Raw genomic sequence first — 20,287 nt, forward strand, 5'->3', positions numbered from 1 at the left:
AAAATGATTTAGGAAATCCTAGTCCTAAATCATTTTGTCATGTTGATTTTTTTATTAATATAAATTATGCATTGTTGAGTCACAATGCTCAACAAATTTGTCATATTGCTGAGCTGCTACTGTACTTAGCAAATCCTTAACTATTTTGGCTAAACAAATTTTTTTGACTTTTTTGCCAAAATAATATTTTAATTATTTTGATTAGTCCAATTTAAGTGTACTTTCCAATATTTATGAATAGAGTCGGTAGACAACATCAATTATTTGTCATTATATAGATCTTGAAAACTCACATATTAATCAACTGGATAACCCAATACAAATTACGGATTTTCTAAATTTAGGTTTATAATTAATTATCGGACATGTTTAAGTCAAGGACGTCGTTAATATACATTGAACCTTTGCCTTGACAAGACATTTTGTATTGATGTCATCTTCCCGTGTTTTGACGGCCGGCTTGTCGTTCTTTAACAGTCGTTTCCACCCTATCATCATATGCTGTCCAAATGCCGTTCATCTTCAATCCCCACCGTCCATTTCAAACGACAGTTCTTCTTCCCGCCAATCCCTTTCTCAGCTCAAACCAGCCAAAATGCCCCAAAACGCGAAGACCCATTTCACGGAACCTACTCGCCTCTCCCTCTGAGCCGACTCAGAGCCAAAATGACTGTTTCCGAGTCGACCCAATTCACCGATCCTCGCTCAGCCCATTCTTTTTGCTCCGACGCCCTCAAAGTCTCAGCCAAAATGGGTTTTCTTCCCGAAGGAAAACAATTACATGCTCATATGATAAAGTTGGGATTGTATAACGTGTTGTCCTCGCAAAATCATACTTTGAATATTTATGTCAGATGCAAGGAGCTCAATGACGCACAGAGACTGTTCGGTGAAATGCGTGTGAGAAACGTGGTGTCGTGGAATACTGTGATTTGTGGTGTTGTTGACTGTAGTATCAATAATAGATCGAATCTGTATCTGGGTTTTTCTTATTTTAGGAGAATGCTGTTGGAAAAGGTGGGGCCAGATTATATAACTTTTAACAGTATGTTTCGTGCATGCATTGAATTGGATGATGCTGTGATTGGTAGAGAATTGCATTGTTTCATGATGAAAGTGGGGTTCAACTCGAGTAGTTTTGTTGGTAGTGCTCTTGTCAATTTGTATGCAAAATGTGGCTTGGTGGAAGATGCGAGGCGGGCTTTTGATGATGTTTTGCCTAGAGATTTGGTTTTGTGGAATGTGATGGTGTCGTGCTATGTTTCAAATTGTTTGGTTGAAGAGGCTCTTGGGGTCTTCAATTTGATGCGGTTGGGAGGTTTGAAGGGAGATGAGTTTACATTTAGTAGTCTGCTGAGTCTCTGTGGTGCTTTGGGATCTTGTAAGTTGGGAAAGCAGATCCATGGCCTCATTGTTAGAAAGTCATTTGACTTAGATGTTCAAGTGGCGAGTGTGCTCGTTGATATGTATGCAAATAGTGAAAATATAGATGATGCTCGCAAAGCTTTTGATAGGATGGCCATTAGAAATGTTGTGTCTTGGAACACTATGATCGTGGCCTATGGACATTGTGGAGATGGAAAGGAGGCTATGAAACTTCTCCGGGAAATGATCCGAGCAGATTTCTGTCCTAATGAATTAACTCTTTCTAGCATCCTTAGTTCATGTGGCAACTTGTCAGCCACTAGTGTAATTATGCAGGTCCACGCTTTCACTGTTAAGTTTGGGTTTCAATTAGTTGTATCAATTTCAAATGCTCTGATACATGCGTACTCCAAGTGTGGTAGCATCCTTGGTGCATATGAATGTTTTAGATCTGTTTTGGAGCCTGATCTTGTTACATGGACCTCGATTGTATGTGCATATGCATTCCATGGTCTTGCCAGAGAAGCTACGAACTTATTTGAGAAGATGTTATCTTATGGCATGAGGCCAGATCCAATCATTTTTCTTGGGGTTCTCTCTGCCTGTAGCCACGGGGGTCTAGTAAAAGAGGGGCTTCATTACTTCAATTTAATGACAAATTACTACCAAATTGTTCCACACTCGGAGCATTATACCTGTCTTACTGACCTTCTTGGTCGAGCTGGTCTTTTGGACGAGGCATTTGATGTTTTGACCTTAATGCCGATGGAACCTGGGCCGAACACTCTGGGTGCGTTCACTGGGGCATGCAAAGTCCATAAAAATGTGGAATTGGCAAAGTGGGCTGCAGAAAAGCTATTTGCATTAGAGCCAAACAAGCCCGTGAATTATACTTTAATGTCTAACATGTATGCTTCTGAAAGAAGTTGGCTTGATGTGGCAGGAGTACGCAAAATGATGAGGGACAGATGTGATTCTAAAGTTCCGGGTTATAGCTGGGTGGAGATTGCTGGTGATGTTCATACGTTTGTGTCAAGTGATAAATCCCACCCACAATCTGTTGAGGTGTATACTATGTTAGAAAAATTACTTAGGTTGATGAAGGAGGAAAATTCCATATTTTCCATGTAAAAAGCTGACAGTTTTCTGGATGATCATGCACTTAACTTCCCCTGCTGATCCAGAATTTTCTTTTGAAGATGAACTCCTCAAGTGGTCATTTTGCTTCGCATTCTGAAGGATTGATAAGCCTTTTTAACATTATTATATAATAAAGTGTCCTAAACTATAGTTACAGTTTCTCCAGTTTTTTGTAAAGTTTCATAATCTAAAGATAGTAGAGACAATGATAGACGAGAATTTAGGTGGTTTGGCCTATGGCTTACGTCCACACGTTAAAGCCTTAACTATATATTTGCTTGATTATTTGATTTTATACAAGGCTCTATTAACTTACAAAAAAAAAAAAAAAAAAAATGTATTTACAAAGAAAGAGTTTAAACGTTACATGTCTCTTTTACTTCTACATTAACAACAACTATAATTGTAATTTTTGTCACTTGAGTTCTTGTAACTTTTATCTCTTGAGCTTTTGTAACTATTGTCTCTTAAGTTCTTGTAACTCTTGTTTTAATATTATATGTAAGAAGTTGGTCTAACATGGATTTTTCGTGAGTATACATGGTACCATCATAATCTTCTATTGTTCCAAATTTTGGCAGGCATATCTTATTCTTGACGGTGATCAGGGACATCTATTCTTTACAAACTACATAAACAAACATAAGGCAACAACTATGGAGAGTTTTGGGAGAGAGGGGACAAAGAGGGAAAAAAAAAAAGGAAAAACAACTCTCTGATTGAGAGAAGCACAAAGAGAATGGCACAAGGGGAGGCGTGTTGGACCCGCTCACGGTTGTAGCGGCGCGTGTAACATGCCGCACGATAGGGAACGGATGTGAGGGCAAGGGTGAGGTTGAAGAGGGTAGGGGAGGGGCACGTCGAAGGAGAAGGTGGACATAGAGCAGCAAAACTCTGGCAATCTCTACCAACTGTAGTTCTATTCATTTATTTAAAAACCAAACAATCACCTACTAATTCAAAAAATAAGTTTATGCAGGGGAAATTTGTAACTGGCTATATATAAATCCATTTAGATCTCCTCTCTGGGGCCTAGTGCAATTTCTTCAAATTTGAAATACTATAATAGTGGCGTACATTAAAGTAACTATAAATCTCTATTTTAGAAATTTTAGAATAAATGTTGAGATTAATAACTTGTAATTTGTTGATATCTTATTTTAGCACTATTGTATTTTCTTTTTCTTTTTTTCTTGGTTGGGGGGTTTTATGGGGTTTTACTATCTTTATGCCGACTTGTATTTCCAAATTGGATGTGTTGTGACATGTGGGCGACTTTTCGCTTCAGAAAAAGATGGACCAAAAAAGGTAGTCAAATATGACTTCTTCTTTTTTATTTTTCTTTTTTGCCTTCGAATTTGAGTCAAATATGATTTGGATATTATAAAAAGTTGATTTGATTACAAGAATATTTTCCTTGCTTTCCTTTCAATCTCACATGGGTCTTTCTTGAATTTGGATTAGGTGCTATAAAAAAAAAAATTACCGCCTATTTTTTTCCAAAGTCCATATTTAATTTCAAATTTTTTTTTTATCATAAAGAACAAAAAGAAAAAGAAAAAGGGTAACTTCTTTAAAGACCTCTGAAATTTCATCCGATTTGAACCCATTTAGGGTTGGTTTAGCTATTCATAACCATGCGGAGGTGGTTCAAGCCGCCTCCTATGATCAATTTGGAAGTGGACAAACCACCTCGATGGCATTAAGATTAAGAGTGCTTTGGCCACCCCAAATAGCTAGCAAAAAAACAATGATGAGGTGTTTAAGCCACCCCGGTTGACCAAATGGTGGTCAAATAACTCCCAAGTCCATGTAGTTAGTTCAACCAACTCCTACAGCTAGCCTGGGGTGGTTGAGCCACCCCTAAATGGTTAGGGAGTGGTGTTGACTACCAATGGCCCTCCAAACTTCAAAATCTCTCAATTTAGTTTCTTAAACTTTCAATTGCAATTAATTTAGACTTCTCCGTCAGATTTTAAACATTAAATAACATTTATACTTTTAAATTTTTTATAAAATTTCAACTTTATCCTTAATTCTAAAAAAGTTTTTTTTATATTAAAAAAAAAATTATGGATATTTTGGTCTTTTTTGATATTTTTAATCAGTAAATTTGACGGAGTGGTTCAAATTGAGAGCAATTGAAAGTTCATGGAACTAAATTGAGAGATTTTAAAATTTTGGGGTTTGTGAAATTGAGTGAAAGTTCAAAAGTCTTCAGTGAAATTACCCAAAAAAATAATGAAATTAAACTTATGCAGTTAATAAAAAAAACTAGAGCAAGTAATCTAATCTAAATCCTTCCTTCAAGTGGGCTCTCCCTCCAGGCTCCAACCACCATTTCTGTTCGAGGTAGTTTGTGAGGATTCTTGCTCAACCAACTCTCATTTTCGTTCAAGTTCTTGGTAGAAAACTAACTCTGATTAAGACCCTAAGTAATATCTAACCCAAGACCAAAAATAAAAAAGGAAAAAGAAAATTACTGCAATTTTTCTTCGGTTTATTTTGATGTCTTTTTCTTTACTCTTCTTCGGGTAGAATTATTCGTATATTCTAGATTTCCTGAATAGTGGCAGAAAGCGAAAGGACGATAGTTGACGTTGACTTGGACAACCAATAAATGGATAAATATTGTCCACGTCAATCAATTATTTTTAAAGTTATTGTCATACAGCTAATTTTTTTTTTTTTTATTAGTAATATAAGAAATACATTCAAAATAAGAAAATAAAATATATGGTTGAGTTGCTTAGGGAAAAACCAGTGGTGGCAATCATGGGTGGTTAGGTTGGTAAGTAAATAAGATTAAATCAATCGAATTTAGCAAATTCAAAAAGAAAATAAGATAGAAAAAAAGAAGAAGAAGAAGCAAGGATGAGAAAAATACATGATGGCTTTTCTGTTATGCAATGATGATTATGAATACTACCATAGAATTGATCATTTATATTACTAGTACTTATTGATATATTAATTTTAGCACTTTTTATGAAGCTTTGTATTCACATAGTATGTTATAAAATACTTCATTTTATTTATTTATTTTAAATTGTATTTATCATATGTTTTGTATAAAGTATAAACATGATATATAAAGGGAATAAACAAAAAAAAATTGTCATTCAATTTTAGTTCGGTCAGTCCAAAGATGAATTTATGGGTCCGCCACTAGTAGGGGTGATAGAGTGTGGGTTGAGAAGAAAAAGAGGAGAGAAATGGAAGCTAGAAAGAGAAGTTTGGGGGAAGAGGAAAGGAACGGGAAATTAAGAGAGTGGGTGGTGGGGGAAGGAGGAGATTGTCGGTCAGTTTGTTATAATTTTTTATTTTTGTCATTTATTTATTTTTTTTTTAAAAAAAAAACAAAACCATTAACAAACAATCAAAACACAAAATACTTCATCAAAATATTAAAAAAAAAAATTCCAAAATAATTAGGAAACAAAACCAAAGGATATGGAGAGGGTCTCCAAGGAGAGGGGCCATTGAGTGTTTATTGTCAAATAGCAAGTTGGACACATTTCATCTCATCATTAATTAAATTTCATTCAATTACTAATGATGTTTTAAAAAATTATTATCCTAAATTAGGACAAAATTATACTTATTTCTCTCAAAATATCACTCAATTTGCAATAATTTTATTTTATTTTTTTTAAAAATCATAATGTACCAATGGAGAAGGGTCATGCCATGCGCAATCAATGTGACTCTTTTTTTTTTTTTTTTTTTTTCTTGGTTGAACAGAAATAGATCATTGTACGTACTCCTGTGATATGTAAAAATACAACCATGCCCTTAACCTTAAATTAAAAATAACAAAAAATAAAACAAAACAAAAACATTGGTCCCGACTCCCAACAAATGGATCCAAGCGACGCACCGGGCACGTTACTCTGAAGCCTTAGTTGAACAGCTCTTCAAACTCAAAGTCTTAATTGAAGTCTTCCTTCTCCTTCTCTCCCCGCTCGCAAGTTAACAACGCTGCTTCTCAACCACCCGCCTATTCCACGTCACCCTCTCTCTCTGAATGAAGAGCCCAAACCATGTGCACGGTCGACGGAATCCTAGCTCAGGACTGCGAAGCACGCCGGACCGCGTGCCATACTCGCCCGCATACTCCGAGGCCTCGAGCGCTCGGAGTTCCAGCTCAAGTAGCCGAAGCCGCGTCGCCGTCGCGGCTAAATCTGTCGCCGGAGTCTTCGTTGCGTGTTTCACTCCGCCGGAGGACAAGAGCTCCACCAATAGCTTCGCGGACTCTGCGGAGTTCAAAGCTCCTTCTGGTAAATTCCAATTTTTGAAAAATTAGAAGAAGAAAAAGAAAATCAAAATAGCGATTTTTGGCTGGTTTTGGTGGAGCGCTGTGAAATTCTGTCAAGAGTTTTGAATCGATTTGGTTTTCAGGTTTTACTTTTCACGATCCGAGCACGAGAGTTTCGTTTGACTAATTCCTGTACTGGTTGCTGAGAAAACTGTGAAAAATGAAAATAAAAACGTTTTTAAAGTGCTTTAATATCTTTTTCCTGATAGTTATGATTCAGTGAATTTTGAGCTTTTCATTGAAATCTCAATTAGTACTACAAATCCCACACTATAAATGAAACATCTGAATGGTTTTGAGTTTTGAATTGTCGATGTTGTGGACTTCAATAGACTATTAGCCATGTTTGAGTTTGGTCGGTCATGTATGATAATTGTTGCATCTAGGAATCACTGGCTTGTCGTTTGCTTGATAATACTTTATTGTTGGTATATCTGAAGAACAATATGGATTTATAGGTGGTGTGTTAATTCAAACTCATTTGCATTCATGAGATGAGTGAGAATAAAGTATTCAATTGTTGATTTCTTAGTTGCATCGGATGGTTCAAGAGCTGGTACTGGTAGTGAGAGAAGACGTAGTAGTTCAGAACGAGGGATCTATTCCGGTTCAAATCACTCAACACACTCAACACATGGGCGAGAGCCTGGGAGTGTAAAATTCACTATGGAGGAAATTTTCAAGGCCACGAGGAATTTCTCTCCCTCCTTCAAGATTGGACAAGGTGGTTTTGGGACAGTATTCAAGGGAAGACTCGAAGATGGAACTGTTGTTGCAGTAAAACGTGCTAAGAAGGTTTGATGAAAGTTATCTAGGATATTCCATCTTCTGCGTCTGACACAATAACTTGTGTGACATTGCGTTTGTCTTTAACAAGTACTTGGTGACCTTTCTTTGCAGAGTGTGTATGATAAGCATTTGGGAGTGGAATTCCAAAGCGAGATCCGAACACTGGCACAGGTGGAACATTTGAATTTGGTCAAGTTTTACGGATGCTTGGAGCACGAAGATGAAAGAATTGTTGTTGTGGAGTATGTTCCCAATGGAACCCTCAGAGAACACTTGGATTGTGAGTTCTGCTTGTGTCGCTTTATTTTCAATTTTTTGTTTTTGTGTGTACATGAATGTGCTTGTACACCCATGAACTTGAGGTCCTGAAATCTGATTGGAAATAATGCAGCTTTTCATGGAAACGTTCTTGACCTCGCCGCACGGCTAGATGTTGCAATTGATGTGGCCCATGCTGTCACATACCTTCATATGTATACAGGTAAGTTTTTGGTGGTGAGCCAATTTATTCGACTTTGTCAAAGTTAAGTAAATGGTTTTGAGCATATAGAATCTCTTTTGAGAGATATAACTGGTTCCCCTGCAGATCATCCCATCATTCATAGAGACATAAAATCTTCCAACATTCTCCTCACTGAAAACTTCAGAGCCAAAGTAGCTGACTTTGGTTTTGCTAGACTGGCAGCCGACAGTGATTCAGGTGCCACCCATGTGTCTACCCAAGTTAAAGGAACTGCTGGCTACTTAGACCCAGAGTACCTCAGAACTTATCAGCTTACCGAGAAGAGTGACGTTTATTCATTTGGTGTGTTATTGGTTGAACTAGTCACCGGCAGGCGTCCAATTGAACCAAAACGAGAAATGAAAGAACGGATTACGGCAAAATGGGTATGATTCTCTTATGTTTCTTCTTTGGTCACTATTAGTTTTCTATAATAATTTTCCATGGAAAGGAAACAAAGAAAGTTCAAAACTTTCACAAAGATCCTTAACGTATGATTATGTAGAGCACACGTCCATCAAATATCTCCCACTTAGTCTATGCAACAATATTCCAAACTCTACCATCCCCTCATTTAACTGGATAGGGTGATTACGTTACAAGGAAGCATTTTTAAGAAATAAAGGAAATTCTTCTCCTTGATGTGACTTGATGTTTAAATGCAGGCCATAAAGAAGTTTACCGAAGGAGATGCTATTTCAATCTTGGACCCAAAGCTGGAATGCACTTCCGCAAATCACTTGGCCCTTGAGCAGGTTCTTGAACTAGCCTTACAGTGTTTGGCTCCACGCAGACAGAATCGGCCTATTATGAGGAGGTGTGCAGAGATCCTTTGGAACATCCGAAAGGATTACAGAGAACAATCATCTTCGGACTTGCGTTCGGTCTCCTCCTTTACCCAAAGGAGCATCTCACTAAGAGAAGAGTGAGAAAATAATATAAGAGGTCTATAGTGAGGGCAGCCAGTATGAAAGGATGTGCTTTTGAACCAGAGACAGAAATCTGGAATCATGTGGAGATGGAAAACCCAGCAGGTAGGTATTGAAAATGGTTCATGGTTGGAGGATGCCAATAATCTCCCCAGAAGTGGATCCAAAGACATTGGTGGGAAAAAGTTGAATTGTTGCTAGAATTTAGAGGAATTTGTTTATAATTTGTTCATGAGATTTGGCTTCTGTATAGGAAATTGGAGATGGGGAAGTCCTGCACTTTCTTCCGCATTTCGGTGAATTTCTTTTTGTTGAATTTCCTTGACAGCTTTTATTCTTAATGGAGAAATAAGAGCTATTTGTGTTTGAAATCATTTCAGTACATTAAAATAGCTACACTGTATACTTTGCCTTTCATACGTGCTTTTAGGGTTTCGCCCGAGTATAGCATGTTTCAGAAACAAGCGCATTATAAAGGTTTTATATCACAACGACAATATAAGCTTCATTCAATCACTGTTGCTTCTATAATTTTGTAAGAATAATACAAGGGGAAAAAAAATATTGTTAAGCCCTTGAACTAGCTTTACCAACCAATTGTCATCTAAACCCTCGTGTCCTAATCTCTCCCTGAAGTAGTCAATATCATTCCTGCCCTGTCTCGGATCTTTCTTCCTATAATTAGGCCAATACAGGAAAATAATAATAATAATAATAATAAATAAAATAAAATTATGAGCAAACCTCATGGAGAAGAATTTACAACAAACTGCTCCAGTTGATGCAGTTGAGATATCTTATTTGGCATAACTGCTGCTTGAGTTGATGCCATCAGATGAATTGTACAACATCAAACACTGGTTTCCCCAGTTTCCTTGAGAAGAAGTCATTTTTGTTGGAACTTGAGCAAAAATCCCTCACTCTCCCTAAGCCATTCTCTCACCCTCTTGAGAATGAATCTTGCCGAGTCAATTCATAATTTCCAACTGGGGTTCTTTGATTCTCAGTATTTACGGCAATTGTTTTTGTTTTTGAGCAAAGGAAGAAGAATGAAGACGTATATATTGTCACATGCCAGACACTGCAAAGCATTTTATGCATCAAACATGAGAGAGAGAGTGAAAGCAATAGAGAGAGAGAGTTTCATAAAATTTGTATACCTGTGCCAAATCCAGTAGCTTTCACTGGTTTCCAGTTTCCAGCTTATTGCTGCCATTGCTAACGCAGTGAAACCTGCTAGCATAAATCCCCACCGGAACCGTCTAAAAAATGTCTTGATATGATCTTGAAGCCAGTCTTTAATAATTTGCCATCTGTGTAAACAAAGGAGCCTAGGCTTAAAAGAGGAAGTGAATGTGTAAAAAGTAAATTATGCACGGGCAAGGGACGCTGCCAATTCTAAGAAAAGAACCTACCTGTCAATCATATTTAAAGAGAACCCGATCGAAAAGGAGAACGACCTATAGTTAGTAGAGATCTCTATCAGCCATCCAATAAGAAGACCCAAAGCCCCAATTGCTATCACAATAGCAATATTGGTAGACCTGCAGGTTAAGCATGGTTAAATGCCAACCATAAATTCTCATAATCCTTATATCAACTTTACTAGAATAATGTCTATTGGCGTCAGTTACCTGGTTGCCTTAGTCGCAGCCATTAGGGCTGTAAGAATAGCTACAGCTGTGTGAATTGCCCTCTTAAAAACTTCATCAATAGTAGCAAGGTACACGAAAGTGCTCACCACAGCCATGAAAGAGAGCCAAAAGTCCATAAACTGAAACATTTTCCATTTGAATAATCAATATTATCTCAAATAGAGTTGGAGAGAGAGAGAAAGTAGCACTTAGTAAAACATGAAGGAAAATTTACAGCATTTTGCATGATTTGGATCTCACTTCCCTCTAAGAACCCATTTCTTCAAAGCACCTCAAGTGAGGGCATATTGACACCATCTCCAAATGATTTCAAGGCTTTCGATGTCCCTCCTTGTCCATTGGGTTTTTCAACTTAAAAGGTGTATAAATTCACCATACCCTCAATTTTATATAATTATCCCAAGTGTGTACAACCAAATAAATAGCATAAATCCCTGGAAATTGAAAAGTGATGCAGGAATAACTATACCTGTAAGACATTAAAGGTTAATGCACACCACGTGCCTACATCACAAGCATGATATAATCCACTTGAAATTCCGCTAGATGTGTATATCACCCACTCTGCCAATGCCTGCATAAAATAAATAATAGTCCATTTGGCAATAGTAAGTCATCTAAAAAGGTCAAAAAATTCACATTGGTTGCTTTGGATAGCTTGAACATTCTCAAATTGCTAATCAGTAACTAGACATATGAGATATGAATGACCACTTCTGATATCACTGAACATATCACTGACCTCCCTAAGATTTCTTTAAGAAATATGATAGGGGCTCAATTGAGCCTCATCTAAGACCCAACTTTTGTGGACATATGTTTTGATTTTTGTCTCTTTTTTTAAATTTCAATTTTGAACATGACACAACTTTTATGTGGCTTTGTGCCATGTAAATAAAAGTTGAGAATTAAATGGGGCTCAACTAAGCCCCAATCATATCTCTTTCTTTAATATTCCAGTAGGCTGTTAATTCGTTTTTATTAGGTAGATAACTCGAGCACCCTTATGGAATTGAATCCATGACCTCACCCTCCAGTCTTATCTAAGAGTTTTTACTGCTGTTTGTCTTCATTAAAGTCGACATCTACTAAATTTATGTTTGTTTACAATCTTATGACACTACTACAAAGGACAATTATCTTTCGAGCATAGGCAAGCCCTGTTACTATCATAATCTTGTAAAAAAAGATCAGTTTGTTGCTGTTTAACAAAACAGGAAACCAGATCATATACCACAATCTATCATTACTCTATGTTGTAAGAAGTTTTAAACTGTTGTCAATCCAATCCCAAAAAAAAAAAAGGTATGAGCATTACCTTCTGTCGAAGGGCCCAAAAGGCAGGAAGTACAGCCGCAGCATTTGATGCAATAAGACAAATCGATTGCCATATGTGCCCTACAGCAGTTTTCAGGCAAGTGAATCAAGTAAAAAACCATTGAATAGCATGACACCAAAGTCCACATAAATCAAATGGTAGAAGAATAAGTACATATGACCTTCAGCTTTGTGCTAATTTTTCATTTAATCCAGGGGTTTATGGCTCCTTGTAAGATCATAACACTTTCAAGAAAAGCAAGGGGCTAACCAGAAACCAGCAAAACTGATTTAGCCGATTACAACTTCTCTGAGTTACCCAAACAAAAAAAGTAAAACTTATTTGAAGGCTATGCAAACCACACAGTAGAACTGGAAAGCAATTGCAACTCAATATTTTGCAACAACATTTTTTTTCTAGGTCGGAAATCTCAGAAAATTTTAGCTGCTTCCAATTGGTTGGACAGTGAATATTTTTCTCACTAGATAGCTTGATTTTGCAAACGGCCAAGCAGCCCTTACGCTTACTTTTTTTTTTGTTAAAACAATGAAGCCACCGAAAGTTTAGCTAATTGTTTGTATGACAAAAAAGAGGGATAAAAGTTTACCAATTATCATAACAGACGAGGACATATTAACAACAAAAGTATCATAGGCCAACTAAGAAACATCATCTCATACACCATATCAGCATTTACCTTGATGTGATACGATTTCAATGCCACAGTCAAAGCCTCCATGCCTTCGATCACAAGAGCAGAAGCTGAGGAAGAAAAGAAAAGAACAAAAAAAAAAAAACTCAATTACAGGAGTCAGGCAACTTAAATAAGATAGGCAATTTCTGAATCTAAACAAGTGAACATCCAAATCATACCAACAACAGTGTAGACCTCTTTAAAAAAACGGAATAGAGTTTAGACCTCTTAAATTCAAAGATTGAGGAGATCAAGAGTTTGAAAGAAGCCAAAAACAAAAAGGTAAAATATGTTACAGAGATAATATAAATGCCTATTTATCCAGAAAAAAGACAATACAAACGTCAAATTCACAACAAATCCTTTTATATAAAATTTCTAAATCTTGTGGGTGTCTGTTATTTAGCTAATAAAATCTTCTTGTTCTGCAAGAGATCTGAGATCAAATCCTGTCTATACCAGGGAAAGGTGGGATTCATGGAAGGGAAAGGTCTACTTCCATTTATGTATCCCATAGGTTCAAAGGACTTCTAATAAACAACAACAAAAATTATGGATCATATTATGCAACACTTTATGGCAATTTTTCATTAACCTTTATACAATCTTCTATGAAAAGATGATATACGATAAAAAATTATGATGTTAAAAAGTCCAAAGAGAAATTAAATCAAGCAAAAGTTCTTTGTTCCACCCCTAGCAACAACAACTTTCAACAAAGAGATTAATATAACCAAAAAAACAAAACAATACCTTAAAAGAATAAGGGAAGGGCTAAACAAAAAACCTGTATGATGTCAATCCACTAGCATCAAAAGCAACTCTGCATTCCCCATGAGAGGAGCACCTTTTTGGGCATCTTTCAAGGGAAACAGACATGATAGTTTGATCTGTAGTAGCACTGCTAGTGGCATTAAGATGCCTCAATCCAAAACCCCAAGTTCCTTCTCTAACATATAAAAGATAAAAATCAACCTTTTCTTGGCTGGAATTATACAACATGAAAAACATGGAGCCATCACTACTTCTTGTACTGTTTGCATAGTAATAATCCCAGCTATCAAGGGATGGTAATCCACCAAATCTAGCATATACTTCATAATCAATGTCTGTATCTGATGTCAGTCGGATGTGTATATTTCCTCCAGCTGCACCGCGAGGAATATCCAAAAGAAAGTAAGTCCAAATATCATCTGGTTTTCCATCATACGAGGAGTTGCTTACAAGGGGCTCAAGAGGAAAATTGGCTGAATCTGACAATACTTTTCCACTGACTGGCAAATAATAGGATTCAAAGGGGTTTGAATCTCTCCTGAGAACTGTCTGCAGACAACCATTCTCAGCTTGTTAATAAGTTATTCCTGCGAGAATAAGTCCTTTTGAAGTATCATGAAAAGAGAAGACAATACAGAGCCCCTAAATTGTTTCTAAACTTGATATAAAGAGCAAAACTAACATGAAAGATGATGCTTCCAATCTGAAATATCTAAGCCAGAATTCTGTTTCTATTTGGTTCACAATGATATCCTATAACATGCCATAATCATTATATTTTACCATTTTAAGCCATTTCATGTTTTAAACTCAAACAACTTAAAAAAGGCATTTTCTGTTATATACCAAATAGTGCAAATTGACAGGTTATATAAACATCTTTTCATCCTACAATACAAGCTTTTCATATTATAAAGACACAAAAATAATAGCAGCAATAGAGGCAGAAAACAATCCTATCAACAATCCCACCTGCAGGACGTATCTTTCCCATGTACAATTTGATCCAGCCTTTCCTATGGGACATTCAAGAACTTGTGTTTCCATGGAATAGCAAACTTTTGTAGTGTTCTGAGTCCCTCCAAGTTCTTTTGAAATATTAACCGGTAAAATAGCAATATACCAGCGCCCAACCTTTGGGGAGCGAATAGACAAAGGAGCTTCACTTATGTTACTGGAATAATCATGCAGAGTGGCTGAAGGAATTGCACCGTGCCGAGCAAAACACATTAAATTAATTCCACTAACGTTCCTACTGTCACTTGCTGCTGCTACATTGAACTTGATATCCATTGCCATAATGGTCAACTGTTCAGCCACTGCCAGAACATCCAAGGAGTATACTTTTGTTTCACCATCTCCAAGGCAAGAAGTTTTGAAACTACTTTTGCAAGAAATCACATTTTCATTTGTCTGGTTGTATGACATGTCTCCTGAAAGATTCCCTGCAGGAAAGTAGCTGTCAGATGGAACACATGAGAGTGGGTCCACTGTCTGGTTGCAGTACAGGCCCCATGCCGTTGAGGTTGTACATCCTTCTACAGTAACATTGGCACTGAAGGAGTATGATGGGCCTCGGACAATCTGCAATACCAGAGCAGCTATATTTTATGTTTTAATGATTGCAATATTGGTGTCCAAAATTAACATATCAAGACTCTAAAGAAAGCGATTGGAAAGAGCTCAAGAAAATTAGATCACCAATACTGAGATGTAAGTCATTCTGCCACCATGATCAAGCAACATTCATAGAAATTTAGCACAAGCACTAAATTAGGAAGAATTGCAGAGTGAGCTAAAATTTTCAGATATAAACTTCTAGCAAGAATTAGTGGGCACATTAAACACTAGAATATCATAACTTTTTGGTACCATAAATAATAAGCCATTTGATCTCACTGTGAACAAAAATTAATCAGCTCCAAACATTGTCTAGTCCTCATAACTACAGTTCTCCCTCTAACAAAATCTTCATTAATGACAATGGCTTCCTCAGATAGGTCACAAGTGTTTAAAAACTTCCACACTTGGATGGAATTGAAAATTATTAGAGCAAGAACTAAAAAATGGAAAGAGGAATTGCTATTTAACTAAAGCATTTTGCATCAACTATTGAATTATTTTCTTGTGATGTGAATCACACAATATAATCAGATCCAATAAAGAGATAAGTTGGTGGATGCAGCAACCTTCCTACTTGTCATTGAGAAAAGAAGATAAAGAAAACTATAACTGAAGGAGAAAGCTACCAAGTAATAAACTATACCATTTTCGACTGTGTCCTTGTAGGTCCAACGCCATTGAAAAGACCAAAATACCAAGCTCCTGGAGATATCTGAATACAACTTTTACTGTTATCAACAAGACAAAAGATATGAAAAACAAAACAAGCAAAGCAATTGTGAAATTTTCCATGCACCAAACTTAGTCACCCTTTTGGACCTCCAAAAAGTGCATATAAGTAAAACAAAAAATTCTCTGACAGTTATCATGGCGTTAACATTAAGTAAACAAACCACGATTCCATCTCAGTTAAACTAATTAAAAAAACAAATTGAGTGAAAATATCTGATTTTAGCAAACAGGAAGAAATGTATGATATAGTAAGATATTTTGAGATTGACCTGCTCATTTGTCAACTTCATTGTGATATTTTTCTGCATAGGAAAGCACTGCTCCACATTCTGAAGAGCTTGAATTCCTCCAAACGAGCCATTAGAGAGGGGAAATAACACTGCAACAGCAGAAAACCTTTCAAAAATACATGCATTGATAATCTGATTAGACTTGGAAAAAGAAAGGAAACGGAAGTCAACCAGAATTATTGATTGATTCCAATTTAAAAGAAAATAGGCATTAAAGAAAGAGTTCTAAGTGCAGATAAGTTGGGTCTTCCATCACCCAAAGAAACACCATAACTACTGTTAATTAATTTGAGAAACACCATTGTCACAAAGAACTCAGCAAGCAGAATCCTCAGGCCAATTAGATGAAAAGGACATTTAACTTTGGTGGTCCCAAAGTAACTGTCTTGCTTTCTTACGAAGTGCTTGCATATGCATGTTGGTAACAAGTATGACATTAAAGAATTCAAAGCCTATAAAGCGGAAAGGCAAAACAGAATTAAATTGATGAACTGATACGTTTACTTAAGGTTCATTTCAATTTTAATTAGACCACTTTCACATGAACTACCTGAATCATTTAGAGAAATGTTTGAGACATCTGGAAGAGGGGGGCTACCATCTCTGAAGCAAATAATTGGCAGTGTGCTTTCACGAGCCTTTTTTATGCTTACAGCATCCTGCAAACAAATTGGACCATAAGCAATTAAGGGAGGCAGAGGACTCAAAATGCATTATATCGGTAATTGATTGGTGTAATTCCCTTCATTCTAAAGACAGTTTAAAGCACGATCTAATTTCTGTATTAGGACAAACAAAAAGTACAAAGTCATATGGGATAGCAACTTGAGTAATAGGAAAAAATTAATATCAAGAAAACAAATTTCAATTTGGAAATCAGCAATTAGACAAGTGCATGGTATACTATTGTACCTTATGCAAGAAGAAGGTGTATACACACAACAAGATATCAAAACGGAAGTAATTTGAAAAGAATTTATAATTAACAAACAAACATATATCCAGGAATTAGGCATCAGATGAATGCTGGAATACTGAACAAATCCTATCAATTCTTCAAACTTGATCAGCATACTTACGAGCTCTACATCCGAGTTCAATGCTATAGACATTGAAGAGAACCATGATGGCAAATCAACTGGAACAGGGCAAAACAGCAAAACCGGTAAGATATTATATAAATTTTAGATTTTTCAAAAATAAAATAAAATAAAATATCTTAATACTAGCATTTTGATTAAGTCATTCTCTTCTCCATTTTTTGTAATTGAGAGTTGACATAATGAAATGAAAGCAGGTAGCTTTTCTTCTCATGCACATATTTTATACTCATGGTACGCCTGTAAATAGGTTTGATTTGTACAAATTCAACCAACAACTTTACTGAATTTGATAACAGGAAGCAAGGAAATGCTTTAATCCCCAAATTGTAAGGAGGGGCAGAGAAAGGAAACGAAGTGAAATCCGAATAAAATCTCCCCCCTCTTTACATTTAAAAGAAGAAAGAGTTATAAAACTTGATAACAGGGTGCATGAATTATGTAGACATAACCATACTATCAACGTCAATCAGCAAAGAAGCACTCAAACAAGAAATAACCGTCAAATTACTTCAAATTTCATAACTTTCACTTAGAAAGTTAAAATTTTGTCCATAGCCAATTAAACACTTCTGACTTCACCAAAATAGTTACAACCCAATAAGTATATAGAAACAAAAATTATAACATTAAAGACCATCTAAACACTTCTAGGTATTCCAGAATATTATTTTAACAAAGGCAAAGATCCATTAATCCTTAACCCCCCAATAATCCCTCAAGAACTAATGAAAAACCAAACTTATCATCAGTCAAATTCTCAAAAGTGTCACTAAGAATTAGCTCAAACACCACTGACATGGCGCAAAACTAAATTAATGAATCAAGGACTCAAAAGGGTCACTGAGAACTGGCTCACACACCTCTAATATAGCGCAAATCAAAGGGCCTGAGCGTGGTCCGAGGATAGCTAAAGCTAGAGACGGTGAAGGTTTTGTAACCCAGTTCGTCATACATATGACAGGGGCCAAAAAAACAAGAATAGAGAATGAAAAGACTAAGAATCGAATTGGAAGAAGGGCACAGAATCGAACTGAAACCCATTTATTTATTTTTTTTGGTGATTCTCAGAGCACACATCATGGGAGAAAAAAAAACATTTGCCTTTAAAGGGATTAGAGTGTAATAATACGTTATGTTTGGGTGGGTGTTTAAGAAATGAAATCGTAGAAAGGAAAAAAAGAAAAAGTGAGTTTTTTCGGTGTTTGAGTTGCCTGTTCAGTTGTACTCGTCAAGCTGGTTCGGGTGTAAAGGATGTTGGAACCACGCGCTGATGATGAGCGCGACGTTCACGCGCCATATAAAAGTGGAGAGAATATTTTTTGTTTTTAATTTTTTTAAAAAAAATTAATAAATTAAATTGTTTGTTAATATTATTATTCTGAGAATGAAAAATAAATTTTGAAAATTTTTTTTTAAAAATAAATGGTTTAAAAATTGTCATGATATTTTTTATAAAATTTACATCTTATTTTCAGTGCAACGGCGTCGTCTCCACGGCGTCATCTTATTCCTCCCACCACCACCAGGTCCACCACAAAAAAAGTGGTCAAGCCCACTGTTTTGCATAAATTTATAGAAAGTTGAAAGTAATTAAAATTGTTGGCCACGTTTTCTTTCTAGAATGTTTGGGTTCCGTTCTGACGAGGACTTGTGATGTCATACAATTACTAATTAAATTTTCATTTTTTTAATAAATAATACAACACAAGTTTGAAATTTTTTAATGACCTCGTCCCATTTTATTTTTCTTTAGCCTATTTTTCTTTTTATTTGACAGATTTAATATTAAAAATAGATTTTTTTTTTTTATAAATTATGAGCCTTAAGCGGTGGCATAATTGCCTAGCCGGCCTTGCCTGTAAAAAATAGATAAAACAAGGTGTTTATTTATTTATTTTTTAAAAAAAATTCTAATGTCACATAAATGTGAAACTTATTTTTTAAAATATTTATGAATTGATTAATGTTTTATATTTTAAGTTATTTGTTAATCTTTTCATAATAATTATTGGGGTTAGACAATACCTTTTTTTTTTTTTCTAAACAAATAATCAATTCCTTTTTCGTCCCATTAATATACGGACTAAAAAATCCAAAATAATTTTGCGTTAACCGTAAGTAGTAGGGTAATGCTGCAAGTCCCTTTTACATCACCCATATGAGATTGAGATCCCCGATAATAGTGGGAGAATTGCCAGTGGGATTTTTTTTTAAATCTTAGCCATTCATTTTCATATAATAACCACAAATTTGCCATGTGTCTCACTTAATATAAAATAATAAAATATTATTTAATTTTTAAAAATAAATATAAATAAAATAAAAAATAATAATTTATTAAAAAACATGGGGTGGTTCGACCATCCCATTTTTCCCTTAGGGTGTGGCCGGCCACTCCAGCTCAGCCTAAGGGGTGGCGTCGGCCAAATTTATGGGTTTGGCCCTAGGGGGCCATGGTGTGGCCGAACCATCTTATATTTTTTAATAAATTGTTTTATTTTTAAATTTTAAATAATATTTTATTATTTTATATTAAGTAAGACAGGTAACGGATTTGTGGCTGTTGAATAAAAATAAATGACCAGGGTTTCAAAAAAATCCACTGGTAATTCTCCACGGCATCATCTTATTCCTCCACCACCACCACCACCAAAAAAGTGGTCAAGCCCACTGTTTTGCATAAATTTATAGAAAGTTGAAAGTAATTAAAATTGTTGGCGACCTTTCTTTCTAGAATGTTTGGGTTCCGTTCTGACGAGGACTTGTGATGTCATACAATTACTAATTAAAATTTCATTTTTTTTTAATAATTAATACAACACAAGTTTGAAATTTTTTAATGACCTCGTCTCATTTTATTTTTCTTTAGCCTATTTTTCTTTTCATTTGACAGATTTAATATTAAAAATACATTTTTTATAAATTATGAGCCTTGAGTGGTTGCCTAATTCGAATCTCTTTCTTCTCTCTTGTGCGGACATGTTAAAAAAAAAAATTGGCCTAACCAGCGTTGCCTGTAAAAACTAAATAAAATCAGGTGTTTTTTTATTTATTT

General features: G+C 35.7%; 3 protein-coding genes across 3 annotated transcripts; 2 read left to right on the forward strand and 1 right to left on the reverse strand.

Moving 5' to 3' along the window:
• Positions 1-491: 491 nt before the first annotated feature.
• Positions 492-2,800, forward strand: LOC132188366 (Pentatricopeptide repeat (PPR-like) superfamily protein). Its single transcript, XM_088517859.1, has one exon. It carries the CDS (start codon positions 499-501, stop codon positions 2,494-2,496), a length of 1,998 nt encoding a protein of 665 aa, XP_088373985.1. The 5' UTR covers positions 492-498; the 3' UTR covers positions 2,497-2,800.
• A 3,549-nt stretch (positions 2,801-6,349) lies between these two features.
• CRCK2 (calmodulin-binding receptor-like cytoplasmic kinase 2) lies at positions 6,350-9,417 on the forward strand. The gene is made up of 6 exons (XM_059600093.2): positions 6,350-6,785; positions 7,356-7,618; positions 7,724-7,892; positions 8,004-8,093; positions 8,199-8,500; positions 8,780-9,417. The coding sequence occupies exons 1-6, from the start codon at positions 6,533-6,535 to the stop codon at positions 9,041-9,043; spliced, it is 1,341 nt and encodes a 446-aa protein (XP_059456076.1). The 5' UTR covers positions 6,350-6,532; the 3' UTR covers positions 9,044-9,417.
• A 130-nt stretch (positions 9,418-9,547) lies between these two features.
• On the reverse strand, positions 9,548-18,404 carry LOC132186232 (transmembrane protein-like protein). The gene is made up of 14 exons (XM_059600092.2): positions 18,093-18,404; positions 17,209-17,267; positions 16,680-16,788; positions 16,109-16,218; positions 15,751-15,819; positions 14,457-15,068; positions 13,498-14,033; positions 12,714-12,778; positions 12,017-12,096; positions 11,168-11,272; positions 10,678-10,817; positions 10,459-10,587; positions 10,204-10,356; positions 9,548-10,124 (listed from the first exon to the last, which is right to left on the reverse strand). The coding sequence occupies exons 1-14, from the start codon at positions 18,271-18,273 to the stop codon at positions 9,983-9,985; spliced, it is 2,490 nt and encodes an 829-aa protein (XP_059456075.2). The 5' UTR covers positions 18,274-18,404; the 3' UTR covers positions 9,548-9,982.
• Positions 18,405-20,287: the final 1,883 nt, after the last annotated feature.

The sequence above is a fragment of the Corylus avellana genome, chromosome 6 (genome assembly GCF_965113065.1).
Source record: "Corylus avellana chromosome 6, dhCorAvel1.hap1.2, whole genome shotgun sequence".
NCBI lineage: Eukaryota > Viridiplantae > Streptophyta > Magnoliopsida > Fagales > Betulaceae > Corylus > Corylus avellana.